The 18,886-nt window shown below is 50.4% G+C and overlaps 1 protein-coding gene across 2 annotated transcripts in view; it reads left to right on the forward strand.

The window, feature by feature from the left end:
* The window catches only part of LOC117874551, a 72,566-nt gene extending 54,627 nt beyond the window's left edge, over positions 1-17,939 (forward strand). For both annotated transcript variants that reach the window (XM_034764786.1, XM_034764785.1), the window contains exon 5: positions 15,522-17,939. In XM_034764786.1, coding sequence (XP_034620677.1) covers positions 15,522-15,650 — 129 coding nt within the window. In that variant the 3' untranslated portion in view covers positions 15,651-17,939. The remainder of the gene's footprint in view (positions 1-15,521) is intronic.
* The last annotated feature ends 947 nt before the right edge of the window (positions 17,940-18,886 follow it).

The raw sequence follows: 18,886 nt of genomic DNA on the forward strand, positions 1-18,886 counted from the left end.
TCAATCTGAGGTACTTATATGGGCCCCATTACCATAGGATTTGAGCACCTCACTGTCTTTGATGGATTTATTCTCCCCTCCCCTCGTGAAGTGCTGTTATCCCCATTTGACATCTGGGAAACTGAGGCACCACACAACTAAGTGACTTGCCTGAGGTCACGCAGGTAGTCTGTGACAGAACAGGGAATTGAACTCAGGTCACTGAAGTCCTAGGGGTACCCCAGCCACGGGCCATTCTTGTTGTCTAGCCATATAACCAGCTTCTTAGCCATAAGACTTCTAGTGCCATATGCTCAGCGATGAGTGGTTGGGTGGTTGCCTTGGTTTTGCGTGACGTTGGTTCAGTAGCGGCTCGGGCTGGGTCAGTCCTGTAGCAGCATTGCTGATAAATAACAGTGCAGTCCTAACTGGTGATGGGCTAAAAGGAAGCCATTTGGAGGTTTAATTGAGAAAAAGAACCAAATGTTAGAAAGGTAGTGTTGTGGTTAGTGGTTAGAGCTGGGTCAGAAACCACTGCCTCACTGTGTGACCTCAGGCAAATCTCTTAACCTTTCTGGGCCTCATTTTCCTCATCTATAAAAGGGAGATAATATTTAAAACATGTTGAGATCCTTAGGTGAGAGGCCCTATCGGAGTGCAAAGTATTACTACTCTTCTATTGATCCAACTCCTGAAGCATTTACTCAGCCCTTGCTCTGGCGGAACTCACATGGACTTCACAGAAGTAGAAATCTGTCCATCTGGGTTCTTATGACACCATCCAGGGATGTAAAATAAGAAGCAATATTAGGACCTTTCTTTCTTGCTGCTCTGCGGGAAGAAGCAAGTCTTGTGATTAGACTGTTGGGGTTTTGTGTACGTGAGAGGAACGTATTGAGGGGAAGCCATGTCAGTGAAAGGTTTTGCATTTGTTTCTGAATAGGTGATGTTCCTGGTCATCCTTATCTCTTGTGAAGAGTGAGTTCTATAGTCTAGGCCCAGATTCTGTCAAAGTTCTGTACCCCATGCTCATTTCTTCCCTCCCCCCTCCCCCCACAATAGTTTCATTTTTCCAGTGGACTGTAGTTGTTGTGGGAAGTCATATTTGAGAGGGAGAGGTGACCCCTCAGGTAGCTAGACCAGTGCCATTAAGAACTTTGAATATCAGGAGACACGGTGAACTGGACTAGCACTTCTGCCCTTGTGGTCGCACTGTTCCCCCTAACTGCATCATATAAATGTTGAAGACTATGGGAGAGAGGACTGAAGCATGTGTGACTCAGAGGGGAGGGCTTCGAAAGATGCCCATAACAACCTTCTGGGTTTGGTATGAGAAGAAGAATCTGAGTCAGTTCAGGGCATTTCTGTTCCCCCTTCAGCTGGTGGGATAGGAGTACTTGGTGAAGAACAGTATAAAAGGGACAGAGAGCAGGATGCTTACAGAGCTCAACCGTCCGAGCAGCAAGGGTTCCGTCTGTACCACGGTGCATCCTGAAACCTGACTTATAGGGATCCAGGATTATGGCAACTGACAAGTGGCCCTGGAAACTTTTTTGCTAGGTGCTTGACTCAGCTTGCCTGGAGAAAGCCGATGAGACACTGAATGGTAATTTGCATAGGTCTTTATCACTGAGTGAAGGTTTCTTTTGTAGTGGTCAGAGTCGTGCATAGTTGAAGATGAGCGGTAGACTTGCCTCAGCAAAGGAGGCATTGACAATCTGTGCACGTAGGGGTCCCGAACATTTTCTACTCTCTTCTACCATCCAGGAAGGGCAGGGTCAGAATCACAGGTGAAGGCTCTATTTACCATCAGTGCTCCCATGATTACCGCGTGCGGGAGGAGGCTGGGCTGCTGGAAGGAAGCCAGTTGCATTTCCGCTCCTGTGTGTGGCTTGCTGTTCTTGGTGGCCCATGAATCCAACTTGGAAGTCCGTGATCTTCGCAGTGAACTGAGATGATTGCTCCTCCCACTGAGAGTGCTGGGTCCTGAGTGGAAATGGGAGTATTTCCAAATAAGGATGGTTTGACATTAGAAGCAGGCAAAAATTTCACATTCCAAATATATGTGCATCTTTAAGGCAAAAATGGCCATTTGGGGCTAACTTTTCAAGGTCTTAGGTGCCGGTGTGCACCTGATGGGATTTTCAGAAGTGCCTAAGCAGGTTAGATGCATAAGTCCCTAAGTGAGATCAGTTTGCATTGCAGTAGCGACAAGAAGCCCCAGTCAAGGACCAGGACCCCATCATCCTAGGTGCTGTACAAACACAGAACAAGAAGATGGTCCCTGCTGCAAAGAGCTTGCAATCCCTCTTTAAATTCAGATTGGTAGCAACTGCCCAAATTCTGTAGCAGCATAAGGAGAGATTGCAACAGAGTCAGTCTGAAGTGTAGGCAGGTGGAGAGGCAGTATGGTCTAATCGTTTGTACCGGAGCTTGCGATCACTTCACCTCTCCATGCCTCAGTTTCCCCCTCTGTGAGATTGATACAGTGATACTGATCTACCTCCCGAGGTGTTTTGACGCTTAGCACTATAATGTCAGGGAAGCACTTTGAGATCCCAGATGTAAGGCTTTACAGGAGGGCAGCGTACATCTCTGTGAGAGAGCTGCCATTTCAAAAATATTGTTCTTGTAAATGGTTGTTGTGACATGACATCTTTGGGGTTCCGTTGCCAGTGTAGCCATGTCTCAGTGAGACATTGTGAGGATGTTGCCCGCCCCCCGGGAATATTCGGGACGTGAGAGCATCCTGTGAAAAGTAGCATCGCTGAGTACAGGTCAGGATGAGCAGCAGTTTTGGCCCTTCTGCTCTGGAGTACGCCCGCTGCGTTAACATTTAGAAACATCTGTGCTCCCTGGCATGGGCTGCTCTCCTAGCCTGGGCTTTACCTTTGCATGGACTTTGTCTCACCTGGCCAGTTGCACTAAGACGCTGCTTTCCTTGTGCCAGCTCGGGGCGTGTGAGGCCGCAGCCCTTCCATCCTGCTCAGCACTTCTTTTTCTTAAGCAAGGTGATGGGCTATCGATGTGACATGTGTAAGAACCTAGGCAGATTAGTGAAACCCCAAACATTGCAGTGGCTTGCCCTTGTAGGAAACACTTGCAGGAGCACCAGCGGAGCAACCCTGAGGCACCAGGTGCTGTGGTGGAAGAAAAGACCCCCAGAGGGGGTTCAAGGCATAATGGAGTAGGAGGATTGCCACCACAGGCAGGGGCGAATGAATAAATAGGAGGTAACAAATTGTGTGTGAAATACTGATGTGTGCGTAATGGATATGTGTAGTATGTGTCCAGGCAACACCTTCATGTGTAATGGGAGTGCATGTGCACAAGGTGTGGTAAAGTGCGCATTATGTTTCTCTGTGTGCAACGTTTGTAATGTCTTTATGCAGCTGTGGTGTAGTGCGGGGATGTGCGTGTGTAATGCGTGTGTTGGGGATTTGCGGGAGTGCATGTGAGTAGTGCATTTTTGTGCGGTGTACGTACGCATATGGAATCGCATGTCTGTGTCTGTGGGTATAACGTATGTGAGTGGGATCGGGTGTGGGTGTGTGAAAGGAGGCATCAAATTGGCTGAGGAAGGAGGCTGCGTGATAATATTGGAGAATCTTTTGTCCCTTGCCTTTTGGGGATCACCCTGCTTTATTTCCTTGTTCTTCACTCGCTTACTGTGTGTGCAGGAGCCCTGAATGGGAGCCTGACAGAGTTGTGTTTATCTCAGCAGCAACAGGCATGTAGAGAACACAACTGGTGAGTCTCAAGAGCTCTTGCAGGGGCAGGCAGAAAGGGAGTGTGGATTTTGGGCCAATCTGATAATCTGCCCGATCAGGGAGATGTATTCTGCAATGTGAAAATAAAATAGGGAATAAAAATCAGAACATAAACTCGCTTGTGTTCTTGCCTCAGTCTTATCAGTGCCTGAGAATGTCCCCTGCTTGGACAGGGGCCAGGCCCCGGGAATGACTTCCCTGCCTCTTATCTTTGGCATCTGTATCCTAAATGGTTGCTGCAGAATCGCACCATGTTCTCTTCCCTTAAAACAAGGGAACCTTTCATCTTGGAGCCAAAAGGAAGATGTGCCGGCCTTTGCTCCTTTGGCAAAGGCCTGCGCTGTTTGCAAATGAGAAGTATGCCAGGTGGCAGAGCATCACTGATGCACATCTCCGCTCTGCAATGAGGCGCAAAGAATGTGCCTTCCCAAGGAGCTCGAGGGCAATGGCATTTTGCACATCTATGAGCGCTTTGCAAGCGTTAATGAATTTAGCCTCACAGACCTGTAAATGTCATGATCTTCATTTCACAGAGAGGCAAACTGAGGCCCAGACAGGCAAAGTGACTTTGCCAAAGCCTCGCTGGGTGACGTTGGGCGAGACAGGAAGAGAACCCAGAAGTCTTTAATGAGGTGAACTCAATCCTGTGCTTTAGTCTCAAGACCCTCCGTCCTAATCACGTGGATGTGGGAGGAATGGCTCTAGTGAGGAAGCATCATTGTTCATCCCCTACCGTATAGTGTGACCCACTTTGTACAGGGGCCTGCGATCACTTCACCTCTCCATGCCTCAGTTTCCCCCTCTGAGAGATTGAGACAGTGATACTGATCTACCTCCCAAGTTGTTTGGATCTGGGATTTCCCCTACCGTATAGTGTGACCCCCTTCTGGGGAGCTCGGGTCTGACAGCGCTATCGTGTACTGTAAGGAGCTCCAGTGGCTCATGGAGAAAGGAGTGGGAAGTGGATATTAAGGTTGCCCAAACTCGCCTTGAGATTTTCAGTACATTGTTGAATCTGAATCCAGAGAAGTATACAGATATTCGGCTGCTCCTCCAAACTGAAGCCCTGCCCCTTCTGAGGCTGGCCCAGCACCAACGGAGGCGCCATCCTTGATGTTTGCTGCTGTGCTGCTATGGGAGGAACTTGCGAAGAAGATGAGTTGGAAAGTGCCGTCCACATGGAGAGCTGCAGCAAAGAAGTAAAAAGCCCAGGCCTGTGACAGTTGTGGGGGGGAATGAAACGGGCCTGTGGGATCACAAGTGAGGTGGTGGGAGAGACCTGTAGGGTTTTACAGAGGAATTGAGAAGGAGCTATGGGGTCACATAACTAGGAATAGGGCCTGTGAGGTCACCTGGTGGATTCTGGGAATGCGTGGCCCATGAGGTGGCACAGCACGAATGTTTGGGGCGGGGAGAGGGGGAGGAGATGAGGGTTGCACCGTGGCCAGTGGTGCTCCATCAGAACTCTTCTGTTTGCCATCAGGAAGTAAAATCAGAGGTGGTGGGGCACTTTCCTTGTTCACTGCATCTAGTGCTGCTGCAGTTGTTTCCAGGCTCCCCTTTGTTTGCGAGGCTTGTGAGAACCTAGCTCCCATTCATGCTCACACAATCCACAGCAGAGTAATCCTCTTTCCGTCTGCACCTTGTGTCATCCTACGCCCAGTTACTGTACTTGGCTTCCATGACTGAGGCTGTTTGTCCAGAGGCAAGTGCACTGTGCCAGCGGCCTAGTTATGCCAGGATGATTAATACTCACTTTGCACTGTTAGTTTTGATTCTTTCTACATTGAAAGGATAATCTCCTCCGTGCCAAACTACCTAGTTCCGTGGAATTGCACTGCCCTGGGCTAACACAGAGTGGAGGATGGAGGTCACATATAAGTACGCAACATGTGCAAAACAATTGGTCTCATTGCTCTGCAGCTTCCAGATCCGGTTTCTGAATGGAACTAAAAGTGAGCGTAAGTGTCAGACCCAGGCCATGTTGCCTTGTAGAGGGGGTGGATCTTCTCGTCATAGGAAGAGGACAGGGGGGCACTGTAACTTCAGCAGAGTACAGACAAGTGATCAGGGAAGACTGGGTGGAGTTGTAATTGAGAGAATAAGGACCAGGTTGTTTCTTGTCCATACCTGGGTGTGCTAGGAGATCCCGCCTTGTGCCCTCTTCACAGGGGCCAGGCATAGTTGCAGTCTCTGCACTATACAGGCTGCAGCTTGTTCGTTAGTACCCCTGGAGCACTAGCTATTCCAAAGCAGAGAGGGACAAAGCAGATGAGCTGTGACCTTGCTGTGCTCCGCACTGGCTGGCGCATGGGAGCATTGCGAGAACAGTGTCCAGAATGCAGGTCTTCATTTAGTCTCCGTGGCAAGTGAGCCACGTGGCTTTAGCCATATTGCATTCAGAAGCCTGCCTTGCTAAATGTATTGCCGTTTTCATTTCATCACATGCCCTCTAGGCCTCAGCTTATTAGGCAGGCTAAAGCAGGGCCTGTGATCAGCTTTCTCAAAGGCACAGTACCATGCCAGAAAGAGGGGAGGAAAAGGCTTATCTTGTAGGATGGCGTCAGCAAGAACCCAGATCTGGCACATTTGCTGCTCTCCTGGGTTATGGATAACTGACCATAAAGCATCTGTTAGGCCTCTTTGAAGGTCTTTCCAAAGAAGTTCACATATTATTGTCTGGTTGCACCTTTGTAGCACTGCCAGTTGCCACCTGACAACTCTGCAAACACATTTGCAAACACTTGGCAGTTTTGTTTTTCCCCCTCCCTTCTACGAGGACACTGGTGTGTTTATGTGACCTTCACAAGCCGGACTGGCCCTAGCAACATTGCTGTGCAGCGTGAAGTGGGTGCTGGGCAGCTCTTTGCTGATGGAAGAAAAGACCTGGAGAGTTCCAGGATTGTACAGAAGGGTGTGGGGAGAGGGAAAAGTCAGCAAGATGTCTGTAAACATTAGGGACAGGCCACAGCTGCAGACTTCGGCTATGGATCTGAACTCCCTCGAGCGAGGGAGTGTTTGGATCTGGGATTTCATTCCTAACTCCAGTGGAGGGAACTGTGTTTACGTATAACCATGGTCCCAAAGTTAAGTTCTTTCAGGAGACGTATTTTGGATATTATCCCAGACTAGGCTAAACGTGTCTGGGGGAAAGACGTTGGAGGATGGGCTTTTGTGTTTGTAAAGAGGAATATTCTTTGATCCGCTCCAAATCCTCAGCTGGTGCAAACCATTGGACCCCCATTGAAGTTAATGGAGCTACAGCAGTTAACCCTGCCTAAGGATCTATATTTTGCAAAGAGCCTGAAGCAAGAGAGTAAATGATAGGAAACTGCCTTTCTGTGGATCTCAGCCCATAGATCACTTGATTAATCCTCAGCACACACCTGTGGAGTGGGGCTTATCCCCCTATTTTACAGATGGGAAACTGAGGCACAGGAGAGGTGATGTGACTTGCTCAGTGCCATACACCAAGTCCACGACAGGGCTGGGACTAGATCCCTGATTCCTCACCCACAGTTTGAGTTTACACATCGAAGTTGAAAGGTCTCTGGTGTTTTGTGACAATGTTGCAGAGGTGACAGGGAGGAGAGAAGGAACTGGCATTAAAAACATTGTGCCCGCCAATGTTGCCACGTGGACTCAGCCAGCATTAACTCTCCCCGACTTACCTGCAGGCTCCTCTGCAAGCGGTGGTTGGGAAACATCCTCCTGCACACCTCTGGTCCTGCCCTCTTACGAAGGCAGAGCACCACAGACAGTCCTTTGCAGGGCCCCACTGTGGACTTTACTTTCCATACATGGAGGAGGGGATCGTATGAGCCTTTACACGCAGCCTTTCATCTCAAAGGACTTTACAAATTGACCTACAAATTTCACCCACCACCAAGAGGCAGCCACCTCTGGTATGCAATGCAGCAGCTATTTAATAGAGCACAGCAGCACTTCACAACCATGTTGATCAAGGAGAAAAGAAGACTCCTGTGTCCAGTTGAAACTGCAAAGGAAATTTAGGCTGGCAGAGTGTGTGAATTAACCTGAGTTTGAATTTGGCCAGGAAACCAGGGCTAAGTCCCTCTGTCTTATGACAAGGACCAGGAGTTTGTTAGGCTGTCAGGACCCTGGTTTTCTATCAGCTCCAAAAGATGGCATCTCCAGCACAGCACCCTACAGTAGTGTGCTACAGTGTTAGTTCAGCACTGGCTTCATCCTTTTCTATCCTTGGGTTTTCCTGGATAGCTTTAGATTTTCTCTCTCTATGGGGCTACGCTCTGCAGCCCTGAACACCATCTCTTCCCCATTTAGCTTTTTCCATGGTTCTTTATTCATGCCTAAGGTATAGGTCAGCCAGGAAGCCAATTTGTGGAGCAGCTGCAAACTCCTCTGCTTTCACAGAGCAGCTAATCTGATGGGCTCTGGAATTCTGGATTTCTTCTGTCATCTTCAATCAGCGTGGTGTCCCTGCCTGCCTTGGGGCCTCGGGTCCAGTCATCATCCAGACTTTCTCTAGCTCTTTAGTTAATGTGTTTCAAGATGGGTTTCTTATTTATTGCATTTATACAATGCTGGTAACAGTCTGTTATGGTAGAGATTTGCAAGAGCGTGCATGTGGGAGAACGGACGTCCACGTGATCGAGTGTGTCGAGCGAGTATATACAAACAAGGCAAGTGTGTGAGTTTGTGTGTATGTGCATTAGGGCAATGGTTCTCAACCAGGGGCCCCCTGGGGGGCTGTGAGCAGGTTTCAGGGGGGTCTCCAAGCAGGGCCAGCATTAGACTCACTGGGGCCCAGGGCAGAAAACAGAAGATCCACTGCCTGGGGCTGAAGCCCAGGACCCTGAGCCCTGCCACTCGGAGCTGAAGCCGAAGCCCAAAGGGGCCCCTGTGGCGTGGGACCTCAGGCAATTGTCCGGCTTGCTATCCCCTAATGCCGGCCCTGACTTTTATATGCAGAAAGCCAGTTATTGTGGCACAGGTGGGCCATGGAGTTTTTATAGCATGTTGGGGGGGGAGTGGGCTCAGAAAGAAAAAGGTTGAGAACCCTGGCATTAGGGAGTGTATGTGATTGAGGCTCAGGGTACATCTATGTTGTAGATGGGGGTATGAGTGGCAGCTCCTGCTAGTTGGACTCTAACTAGCTCGCTAAAAACAGCTGCGATGCAGCCACAGCAGGGGCTTCCGTACCAGCTGCATAAGCCTGCCTGATCCCCCCGGTCACCTACGCACTTGCACCGCCCACGCTGAAGTCCAGGCTGCAGCTGCTGTGTAAACGTACCATATGTCTTAACTGCAGCGATCACCTGAGTTCTCTACACTCGAGTTCGCCTAGCTGTGCGGTGAAGTAGCACTCCAGCTGCACAGGGTGACTGGATTGCTGCACGGGGCAATCGGGTCAGCAGCTGGCGATAGCACAAGCGGTAGCTGATACCCCCCCACCAGGCCAGGCAGCTTGAGTTAAAAGCCCCACCCCACTTGCGTGAAGGCTTTTGTGTGTGGCTGGGACTCACGTTAGGGCCATACTGCAGGGAAGACAAGCCCTGTGAGTGCATGCGTGTCACAGTGTGTGGGGGGCAGGGTGAGCGATCAGTACGTGTCTGTGTGTGTACGTGTACTCATGAATGTGAATGTGGGAATGAGAGTGCAAGTGTGCAAGTGAGCCTATGTAGGCAAGTGTGCCTATCTGTTTGCATGGGTGCAAATGGATGTGTGTGTTTGAACAGGTGTGGGTCCAAACAAATGCGTGCCCTTCTGTCAGCAGCCGAGTTGCTGCATGTCAGCCTGCTCTCCAGCTGTGTAAATAAATTGCTTAATCCATTAAGGCCCCCGGTTAATGATTGCAGCGAACGTGCAGCCATATTAGACTGCGGCCTGTATGAGTCTCCCAGCTGCCCAGAATGCCATTACAGTGGAGGCATTGCCTTGGAGCATTGAACACGGAAGGGCTGCCTTCCAAGGAACTGCCCCAAGAATCGGGCTGTGGCTGCACCTTAGCACCTGCCAAGCAGGTTTATGGCAAGCTCTGCAAAGACCTGCCAACATGGGAGTGACTTGGATCTCCTTTATCGGCAAGAGTCATCTCACCTCACCTTCGTCATAGTGCACAGTTAGATGCCGGAGGGAAGGACAGGGCTGGTAGGAAAGCTCCTCCGACTAGGTGAAAGCACTAGGCAGAACCAGAGGGTGACTCTATTCTCCCACCTGGCAGTCCTCCTTTCTGGGAGGAGATCAGTAGGGCTTCCTCATCCTGAGTATTAGAGCGAGATGACCACACGCTGCACCCCCAAATGGTCTCACAGGGTCAGGTCTGGTCAGTAGAAGGATGGGAGGCTGAACTCCAAAGAAAACGCCAGCTCTGCAGGAAGTGGTAATAGCAATTCAGTCAAGGGTGCTCTTCCCTCTGAACCACTACTGAATCCATGGTGCTGTCCTGCGGGAGAGGCCATCTTTTGGATCAGACATCAAACAGATCCTTACCACCTGAGATTTTAAAAGATCCAGTGGCAGTTTCTGCAAGTCTAAAGGTGTCCTAAGTAAGTTTCAGTTAGAGTACATCCATACATACAAAATGAGAACTGATTGCCTAGGAAGGAAGGAGTGCTGCAGAAAGGGATCTGGGGGTCATAGTGTATCACAAGCTAAAGATGAGCGAACGGTGTAACACTGTTGCAAAAAAGCAAACATTCTGGGATGTACTAGCAGGAGTGCTGTAAGCAAGACACAAGAAGTAATTCTTCTGCTCTACTCCATGCTGATTAGACCTCAGATGGAATATTGTGTCCAGTTCTGGGTGCCACATTTCAGGAAAGATGTGGACAAACTGGAGAAAGTCCAGAGAACAGCAGCAAAAATGATTAAAGGTCTAGAAGACATGACCTATGAGGGAAGATTGAAAAAACTGGGTTTGTTTAATCTGTAGAAGAGAAAACGGAGAGGGAACATAACAGTTTTCAAGTACATAAAAGGAGGAGAGAGAAAAATTATTCTCCTTAACCTCTGAGGAAAGGACACGAAGCAATGGGCTTAAATTGCAGCAAGGGTGGTTTAGGTTGGGCATTAGGAAAAACTCCCTGTCAGGGTGTTTAAGCACTGGAATAAATTGCCTAGAGAGGTTCTGGAATCTCCATCGTTCAGGATTTTTAAGAGCAGGTTAGACAAACACCTGTCAGGGATGGTCTAGATAGGGTGACCAGACGTCCCGACTGATCTTTGGGTCATTTTGTCCCGATATTGCAGGACTCGTTTTTTTTTGCTCTGCCGGCGGGCACCCTCCCCCCCACCATGTGTCCCGATATTTTCTTCCCCTCATCTGGTCACCCTAGGTCTAGATAATACTTAGTCCTGCTATGAGTGCAGGAGACTGGACTAGATGACTTCTCGAGGTCCCTTCCAATCCTACGATTCTATGATTCTGTCAGCCCTGTGGTTTCAATTGGATACAATATTAACTTCCTGTCCTCAGCTGTTGTGTGGGGCTGTTGTGCACTGTGAACCAACTTCTCCTCAGAGGTGGCTGCATTCCAGTGATTCTTACAGTATAGTCTCTACAGTGCCTTTGTCTTAAAGGAGTGACACAAACGTAACATTATTTATTATTTTTTTAGTATGTCATTATGACCCAGACCAAGAAGCCAGAATCAGGGATGGGGTCCCATTGTAGAAGGTGCTGTACATAGATATAGTAAACAGACAGTCCCCACCCCAAATCCCTTACAACTGAGTTGGATGGGAAACAGCAGCTGGATACAGCAAACAGGCTGAGTTGAAGGCAGGGCAGCAATGGATCCGTTAGAAGCAGCACTCGGAGCAGACCAGCCTCCTGGGAACTCCTCCTTTCCCACTATGTCTTTTGCAGTTTTCTCTGCTCCACCTCTGCTCTGTTCTGTGCCGTGTGCCTCATGTTGGGTTCCTCAGGGGGCAGTGTGAAGGCCGCTTCGTTCACATGTGGATTCCGGAGGACGAAAGAGCTCCTTTCTGCCCAAGACGTGATGAGTTTTGTGGGTGGCTTTTCTTAGGTCCTCTGGGTCCCTCTCTCCCCAGATCTTTCTCTTGCTGCCTGGGTCTTTGCTACCTCCCAGAAATCCTCTCATTCAGACCCCTCCCCTCGTCGTAGCTGGCATTTCAAAATGGAGGACACTGCCAGCTCTTTGTTCCTGTCCCCTCTTAGTATTGACAGGCAGCTTCTTTGCTCAGGAGAGGAACAAATCTGCTGATTTATTCTGCCCCCTTATCTCTGAATAGGGGTTGCTATGTTACCCTCCAGCTCCAAGCCCTGCCAGAGCACGCACCATATATAACCCCAAAGCAGGTGTCTATTGAGTAGAGGCTCTTAAATCTGCCTCTCTTGTTTCTCGTTGGGCCGGCCAAGGTGTCAGGGGAGGTAGCAGGGCATGATTTGTTGGCTGGAGCTTTGGGCCGAGCTGATGCCAGACACAACCTTGGCATCTTCCATGCTGACGGACCACCTCGATTTGGGGATGAGGGGCAGCCGTGCGTGCAAGGCAGGGCGCACACATGCTTTTGTGCCGGTCTCCTTTTAAAATAAATACCGTCACTTGGGGACGCAGCGGATTAGTGGCAAAGCTGGGACTAGAACCTAGAAACACTGACTCCCCCCTGCACCCCTTGCATCCCACAGCAATCCCTGCTCTCATCGCTAGCCTGGAGTAAATGCTGCAGGGGCTGGATGATCTAACAGATTTTTTTCCATCTCTAAGGTGTAACGACCCTATTGACTACCTCAGCTGGCCGGAAAGCCTGCAGGGACAGGCTGTGTCCCCCTGCTGATCACAAATTAAAATCCATCAGGGAGTGGGAAGAGGGGATCAAAGGTTGAGGCCCCTGGGTCTGGTGACAGCCACATGTTAGACATGACCTTGAGGTGTCAGAGGTCATGTCTCTGTACCATGGGACAAAAGAGCTGCTAATTGTTTCTAAAAGCTCTGCTCCCTCGACAAAAGGGCCGTCCACCCAGGCTGGGTGAGTAACGCTAGCATTCAGGAAAATAGCGAGTCCTTGTTAGGGGATGCGGAGGAGAGACTGCGGGGAGGCTGGAGCCTGGTGCATCCAACTGGCAGTCTTAGGGACAAATGTAGCCCATGGTGGCTTAAGGTGTAGCCCACAGCTGCCCTCTCTCCCAGCCACACACTGCTCTCAATGATGCCATAGCCAAACTCCCAATGACTTCAGTGGAAGCAGGATGGGACTGAAGGGAGAGGACCAGGGAATGCTAACCATAAGTTGACAGTATCCCAATTCCAGTACATAAACTCTGTGGGGCTACACAGGATTTCCATCTGAATGCTCTGCTGCCCCCTGGTGGTGCTAATGGATACCCAGTCCTGGCCAAGGGGAGATGGTGTCATGCTCTAGGGGTAGATTTGTCGTTACCTCCTCAGGGGCAGAAGACCTTTGCGCTTTGCAAGGACAGGGCTGAATGCCAGATAGGCTGGAGACAGGCAAGGCTGGTTTGCAAACCACTCTGTGCTGTGCTGTAGCCTGGGTTCGAGGGGATTAAAGTGTCCTCAGTGGGTGTGCCTCTGGGGGTGGGGGTGACTTGCGGGCCTGCAGTGTGAGGGCAGGATTTCTAGGCATTTTTATTACTGCAGAAGATGCTTGGCTGAAAGGGGAGTGGGGCAGTGAGAATTCGGTACCGGGCGCTCTATAAGAGTAGAGGGGGGCAGCCAGATTAGCTAGCTGGGAGAGTGGAGGAAGGAGGAGTGTGGAGGGCAGTGCAGAGAGCGGTGCGGCAGAGGGACGGTTGAAGGCTGAAGAAGGCGTGGAAGTGGAGAGCAGAGCTGGGGAGTGTAGCTGGGAGCTGGGGGGCAGAGCCGGAGCTGTGTGGAAGTGGGAGTGGAGCTGTGGGAGTGTGGAACAGGGAGCAGAGTTGGGTGGCATCCGTGGTCTTTCTGGATAGCTTATGTAGCTCCAACAGAAAACAACAGTGAGATTGTGCCTCCCAAAGGTGGGTGAATCTCTGCCTCTATCCCTTGTCCCACCCCTGGCCAGCGGTGGAGCTGGTTGATCCACAGGTCCCAGCCCTGCATTCCAAAGAGACTCCCAGGGAGCAATGTTTTCATCCTGTGGTGCAATACAGCATCACTGCAGGGCCTTTACTTTGTGCCTGTGCTTGCCATGCTGGGGGTTGGGGGGAGGAATCTGTGGGGGCCATGGTACAAACCAGGCTGTGAGGCCCTGACTGCAATCTGTAGGGCCCTGAGTGAGCTCCAGCCAACTCCTGGACATTCTTTGAAGGCAGTGTGGTTTATTTTGGGACTGCATTGTCTACTGCATGGAACAGGCTGTCTCTCCTAGCTCTGCAGATAAGATCAGCTCCATTGGTCACCACCCACCCGCTTTCCACCCTGGGCTGTCTTTGCAACCTTGTGGGTTGTTATTTTATTAAACCTGGTTCATCCATGTGGAATTGTTCCCTCGGAGGAAGCCTGGACAGTGACGCTGGTCTGAGGCAGGGGGCTCAGTTTGGCCCAGATAGGGTGATGAGATGTCCTGATTTTATAGGGACTGTCCTGATTTTGGGGGCTTTTTCTTATATAGGCACCTATTACCCCCACACCCTGGTTTACGCTTGCTCTCTGGTCACCCTAGGCCCAGAAGGGATGGCAGGCTGGATATCTCCATGCCAGGTGTAAAATCCAGAGAAGGCATGACTTTTAGACATGCTGAGCACACGCTGCTCCAGCCGATTTTCCTTGGGAGCTGCTGATGCTCAGAGCTTCTGAAAATCAGACGCATACACAGGAACCTGCCTATAGTGAACTGAGATAGGGTAACTCCTTCGGGAGGGAGGGAGACTAAATCCAAGAGGTTCACGGGCAAACTGTAATCCCTGTTAGAGTCAAATCTCCCCAGAGAAAGGGTGATGTGGTTCTAGGTAAGGGGAGAGAGAGAGAGAGAGAGAGAGAGATTTGATAAGCGATGGGATCAATTGGAGAGGCAGACAACAGAAAGCAAGAGGTGGGGTGGATTAGAGAAGGGAAAGTTTAGAGACACATTGGGGATCAATGGGGTAGAATAGGAAGAGATTAGAGAGATCAAACAGATTAGAGAGAGAGGAGATGTACTAGAGAGAAGCTAAAGCCAGAATAGAGAAAGATGAGATGACAGACTTGAGAGGAAGATGATAGAGATGGGCCCAGGGTGCAGAGCCTGGATCCAGATCCCCAGCGTTTCAGGGTATATGAGCCCAGGGTTTTGGGTCTGGGCCATCTCTAACAGATATTGACTGAAATACCAGAAGCTGCTTATTTTGTGATAATAATCTGGCGTGTCGTGAGTGGCTTGGAATTTACAGGCCTGGGAGCAGTGATTCTTAAGTTCACATCCTAACCCAGCACCCACTTGAGCTAAATTCAAATTCACTTGGCCCTAACTGGAATGCTTTGTGATTGCTTGACCTGTTCTGGCCCCCCTGACTCTGGTTGCACCCTGTACATCCTTTCCCCTATTTCTCACTGCTGCATCACGGAACTACTGGCGGAGGCCATGGGTCCTAATGGCCATGGCCATTAATCACACAGGTACCCAGGTGCCTCCAGTCTAGTGACATGGTTTGGGGAAGAAAAAAAAGAGGAAATAACTTTACCATTTGTGCTGTTGCTATTAGCTGTTGGTGCAGGGCCTGTGACACACATTGGGGCAGATACGATTGCATCCAGGAGAGGGCAGTCGTGTACGTATCTACTAACCAGTTCGCTGCTTGCAGCGTGCATGAGCACTGACAAATTCCTTTTGCCTTTTCTTTTTTCCATACAGAGTGTGAACGGGAGCCGCCCACCATCCCACTTGGTGTACGACCCATCAACCTTTGCCTTCCGTTCCCTCAGCACCTTGAAGCCCCTGAGCCCAATAGCTCCAGTTGAAGAACCGTCATGTGCCTACTGAAGGAGTTTCTCCGAAACCTCAGGAATTGTCGTACCACCCATCCCCCTGGCAGTGATGGGATGGGATAGGGGACCGGGGGGACAGGGACATCTTTGCAATAGCAATCTCCGTGGCAGTGGAGAAACAGGTGGATTTGCACCAGTGCCCAGTTTCACATCATTGGGAGTGAAATGAGCAAGTCTGCTTCATAAGCTACTGTGGAGCCATGAAGACGGTGTCAGCCACACGGACATGCCAGGTGTATTTAGCCCTCCAGGGCTAGCAGGCAGTCACTGCGTAGAGGGCAGCGGTGGAGACCGGGCAGGTTGCTACCGCATGCCCACCAGAACTGAATAGATTTCTCCCCAGATGCTTTGCTGGAGGGCCAGCCGCTTCCCCCAAACTGAAGAGTTCTCAAGGCTGGAGGCAGAGGTTGCCTAGGGCGCCCTACAAAGAGAATGGGGCCCTTCTGCAAGGTTGTTGAAATGATGCTCATTTGAAGCCCTGCTACAGTTGAGGGACCCTGGGAATTGGGGGGGGGGGGGGGAGTGTGAATGTAGAGCCTGCAGGTGCCTACCCTGATTATTGTGCTGTTGGGGCATTGATCCAATCTAAAGATGGTTAAAATGGGCAGGCAGATAGCACCGGCGTTAAGGGAATGCCCGTGTCCTCTCCTGGGCTTTGCAGTGGGAAATCGAAGGTCTGTACTCAGCTGACCATGGATACAGTCAGACCTCCGCTTTCATTCCTCATGCTACAGGGCTCGAGTGACAAACCGAGTGGGGTGGGGCATCCTTGGGGCCCCTTTCCACTGGGGCTGTGTGCACCTAGAGGTGTTGTGGGGTTTGGCATCGGGTATCTCCCTGTGACTGGGGACACCACACCACGTTCAGCAAAGTCCAACATGCTCTCTGGGAAGCCTGCTGAGTCCTCATTCCGCCAGTGCCTTGTAAACTGTGCTGTGGTGGATGCTGAGTCTGGTCACACCAGCAGAGTAAATTTTGACACGGGTATGGCGGGTGGGAGCTCTCGTGGTCAAACCACAGCAATTTCCAGAGGGTAGGCATGTCACAGGCATGTCACAAGGCCTTGTCACTAGTGAGACTTGAACCAGTTTTGAGATCTCACTGGACAGCTGGGTGGTTTGTGCCATGAAAGATGCAGTTAACGTTGGGCTGCCCTTGTTTCACTTGGCTGAGCTGGGGAGGCTCCGTATTCGGTGCACTCAGATCCTATGTCCCTGTCTGGTGCAGAAGCTCCTGTTCCCTGGATGCTCCCCCGCTCTGAGTAAGCGTTCTGAGCCTTGGGCAGGTGCAAGGGGGCCTATTCTGCATCCTTTGCAGGGCTGCAGGAACTTCCTCTCCTTAACTGGAGCATGAGGAGCTCAGTGGAGGAATTGTGAGTTTCTGAAAAATTTCCACGCGCTCTTGTGTGGAGCGCTCTTTGGTGCCCCATATAAAATGAGCTGGTGGGCTCCCAGTCCCACTCTCCGTGGACAGCTCACATGGCAAACCAGTACTAACTGGCCTCTTTGCTGGGAATCTCAGCAGAGAGGCCAGCTGGACCACGGAGACTGAACTCCCCTTCCTTCCTTGCAGGTCCGAGTTGGGGCACGTTGGCAGGAGAGGTGGGGTGGTGGTATTCGTGTCCTGATGCTGCCCTTGCTGTGACTAGAGGATTTCAGGACTGCAGATAAAGCCCCTTTCACCAGCATTAAATAAAGGGCATTGGCTTGATTTATTTTCTGGGTGCGTCTGTTGGGAATGAAAGCTTTAGTGGCTACCGGCAGGGCGTGCTCATTTCAAAACAGATGTCACTCCTAGTTGATCTTCCTCCTTGCAGGGGGAGGAGGAGTTTCTGTTTATACCCTCTTCTGATGATGCACATGATCTTTAACTGCTGCCGGATCAAGCTGGAGCATTGCATGGTGAGAGCTGTCATCTCCTGAGGCCGCACCCCTCCATATTAAAGACGAGGGCAGCCATATCCTGGCTCCCTTTTCTGCATATTAGGTGTGGGCCTCAAACTGCAAGTGTGGCCCTCAGTTGGGCAAGGTTTGGGTGCCCCAAACTCTAAGGCTTCAGTCGGTGCTGCTGGAATCAGACCCTGATCGCCCAGCAAGGTGAGGTGTTTTTATTGGCCCGAGGAGCTGCCGTGTGCTGCCATCTCTTACGATATTCCACGAGGTGGAACTGGAGAACAGAGAGTTCCTGTCAATATCGTTGCCTTTCTTTAGTACTTTTGTAACTTTTCTCTCACTTTTCTTTTTCAATCAGAAAAAAAAATAAAGTTAAACGTTAACAGCTGCTATATTCACGCCTGCTGTTGAGCTCGTCTCTTTGGCTTTTACGGGTTGGGTGTGTCTACAGAGGGAATGGAGAATGAGACAAACACTGAGGCAGTACGGCCATCTCCAAATCTTCAAAAATCATGAGTCACGCCCCCGCCCTCCCAAATCAGGAGTTTATTGGCTTAAAAACCCAGAATAAATATGTCGGGGGGGGTATTTGCTTTTTGGTTTCTGAGCCTTAAGGGTGCATTTGGGTCATGTTTTCAAGCTTTTCTCACAGCCATGAGGGCTGCAAGGTTACTTTAAAAAAAATGGATGCTGAGAGTCTCCCCTAATCGTTTGGCTCTAGGAGCTGGGGCTTTAAGTTAAACGTCAAATATCACAATTCTTGCGCTAAGGTCACAAGAACTGGCAAAAGGGAATTTCTCAATCTCCTACAATAATCGTAATTGAATAAATAGCTTGCATGTGTACAGCTCCTTTCAGCCCTGTGGATTCCCAAGTACCTTGTGCAAACTATACCCAGGGGTCATGTCACCTACTATAGAAATGGGGGTTGATGTGTGAACAAAGCATGTTCTAGCTCAGCATAGCTTCTTTTTGGCTCCTCCTGATTCCTGGGATCTCACAGCTTCAGCGTGAGCCCTTCCCCTATTGCACACAGCTCGGGGGAAGGGGGAGGTTGCTTGTGGTTGAGTAGCAGGGCAGCGCCTGTAACTTCTTTTCCCAGCCCTCACCCCTGCTACTAGACTAGTGTCTCTAGCTGGAGACGTGCAGGTGTTTCCCCTCAGAGCAGAAAACAGACTGTTGGGCTCTGTATGGGAAGCAACGTTGTTGTGCCTCGGTGTGGCCCAGAAGCTCCCATTCTGCTGTCTTCACCATCCCTGGGGAGGCGGCTGGGGAGAGGGGAGCCGGATTCTCCATCAATCTTGGTGGCGTTCCTCATGAATTGCAGTGACATGAGAGG

This window comes from Trachemys scripta, chromosome 3, assembly GCF_013100865.1.
Source record: "Trachemys scripta elegans isolate TJP31775 chromosome 3, CAS_Tse_1.0, whole genome shotgun sequence".
Lineage (NCBI taxonomy): Eukaryota > Metazoa > Chordata > Testudines > Emydidae > Trachemys > Trachemys scripta.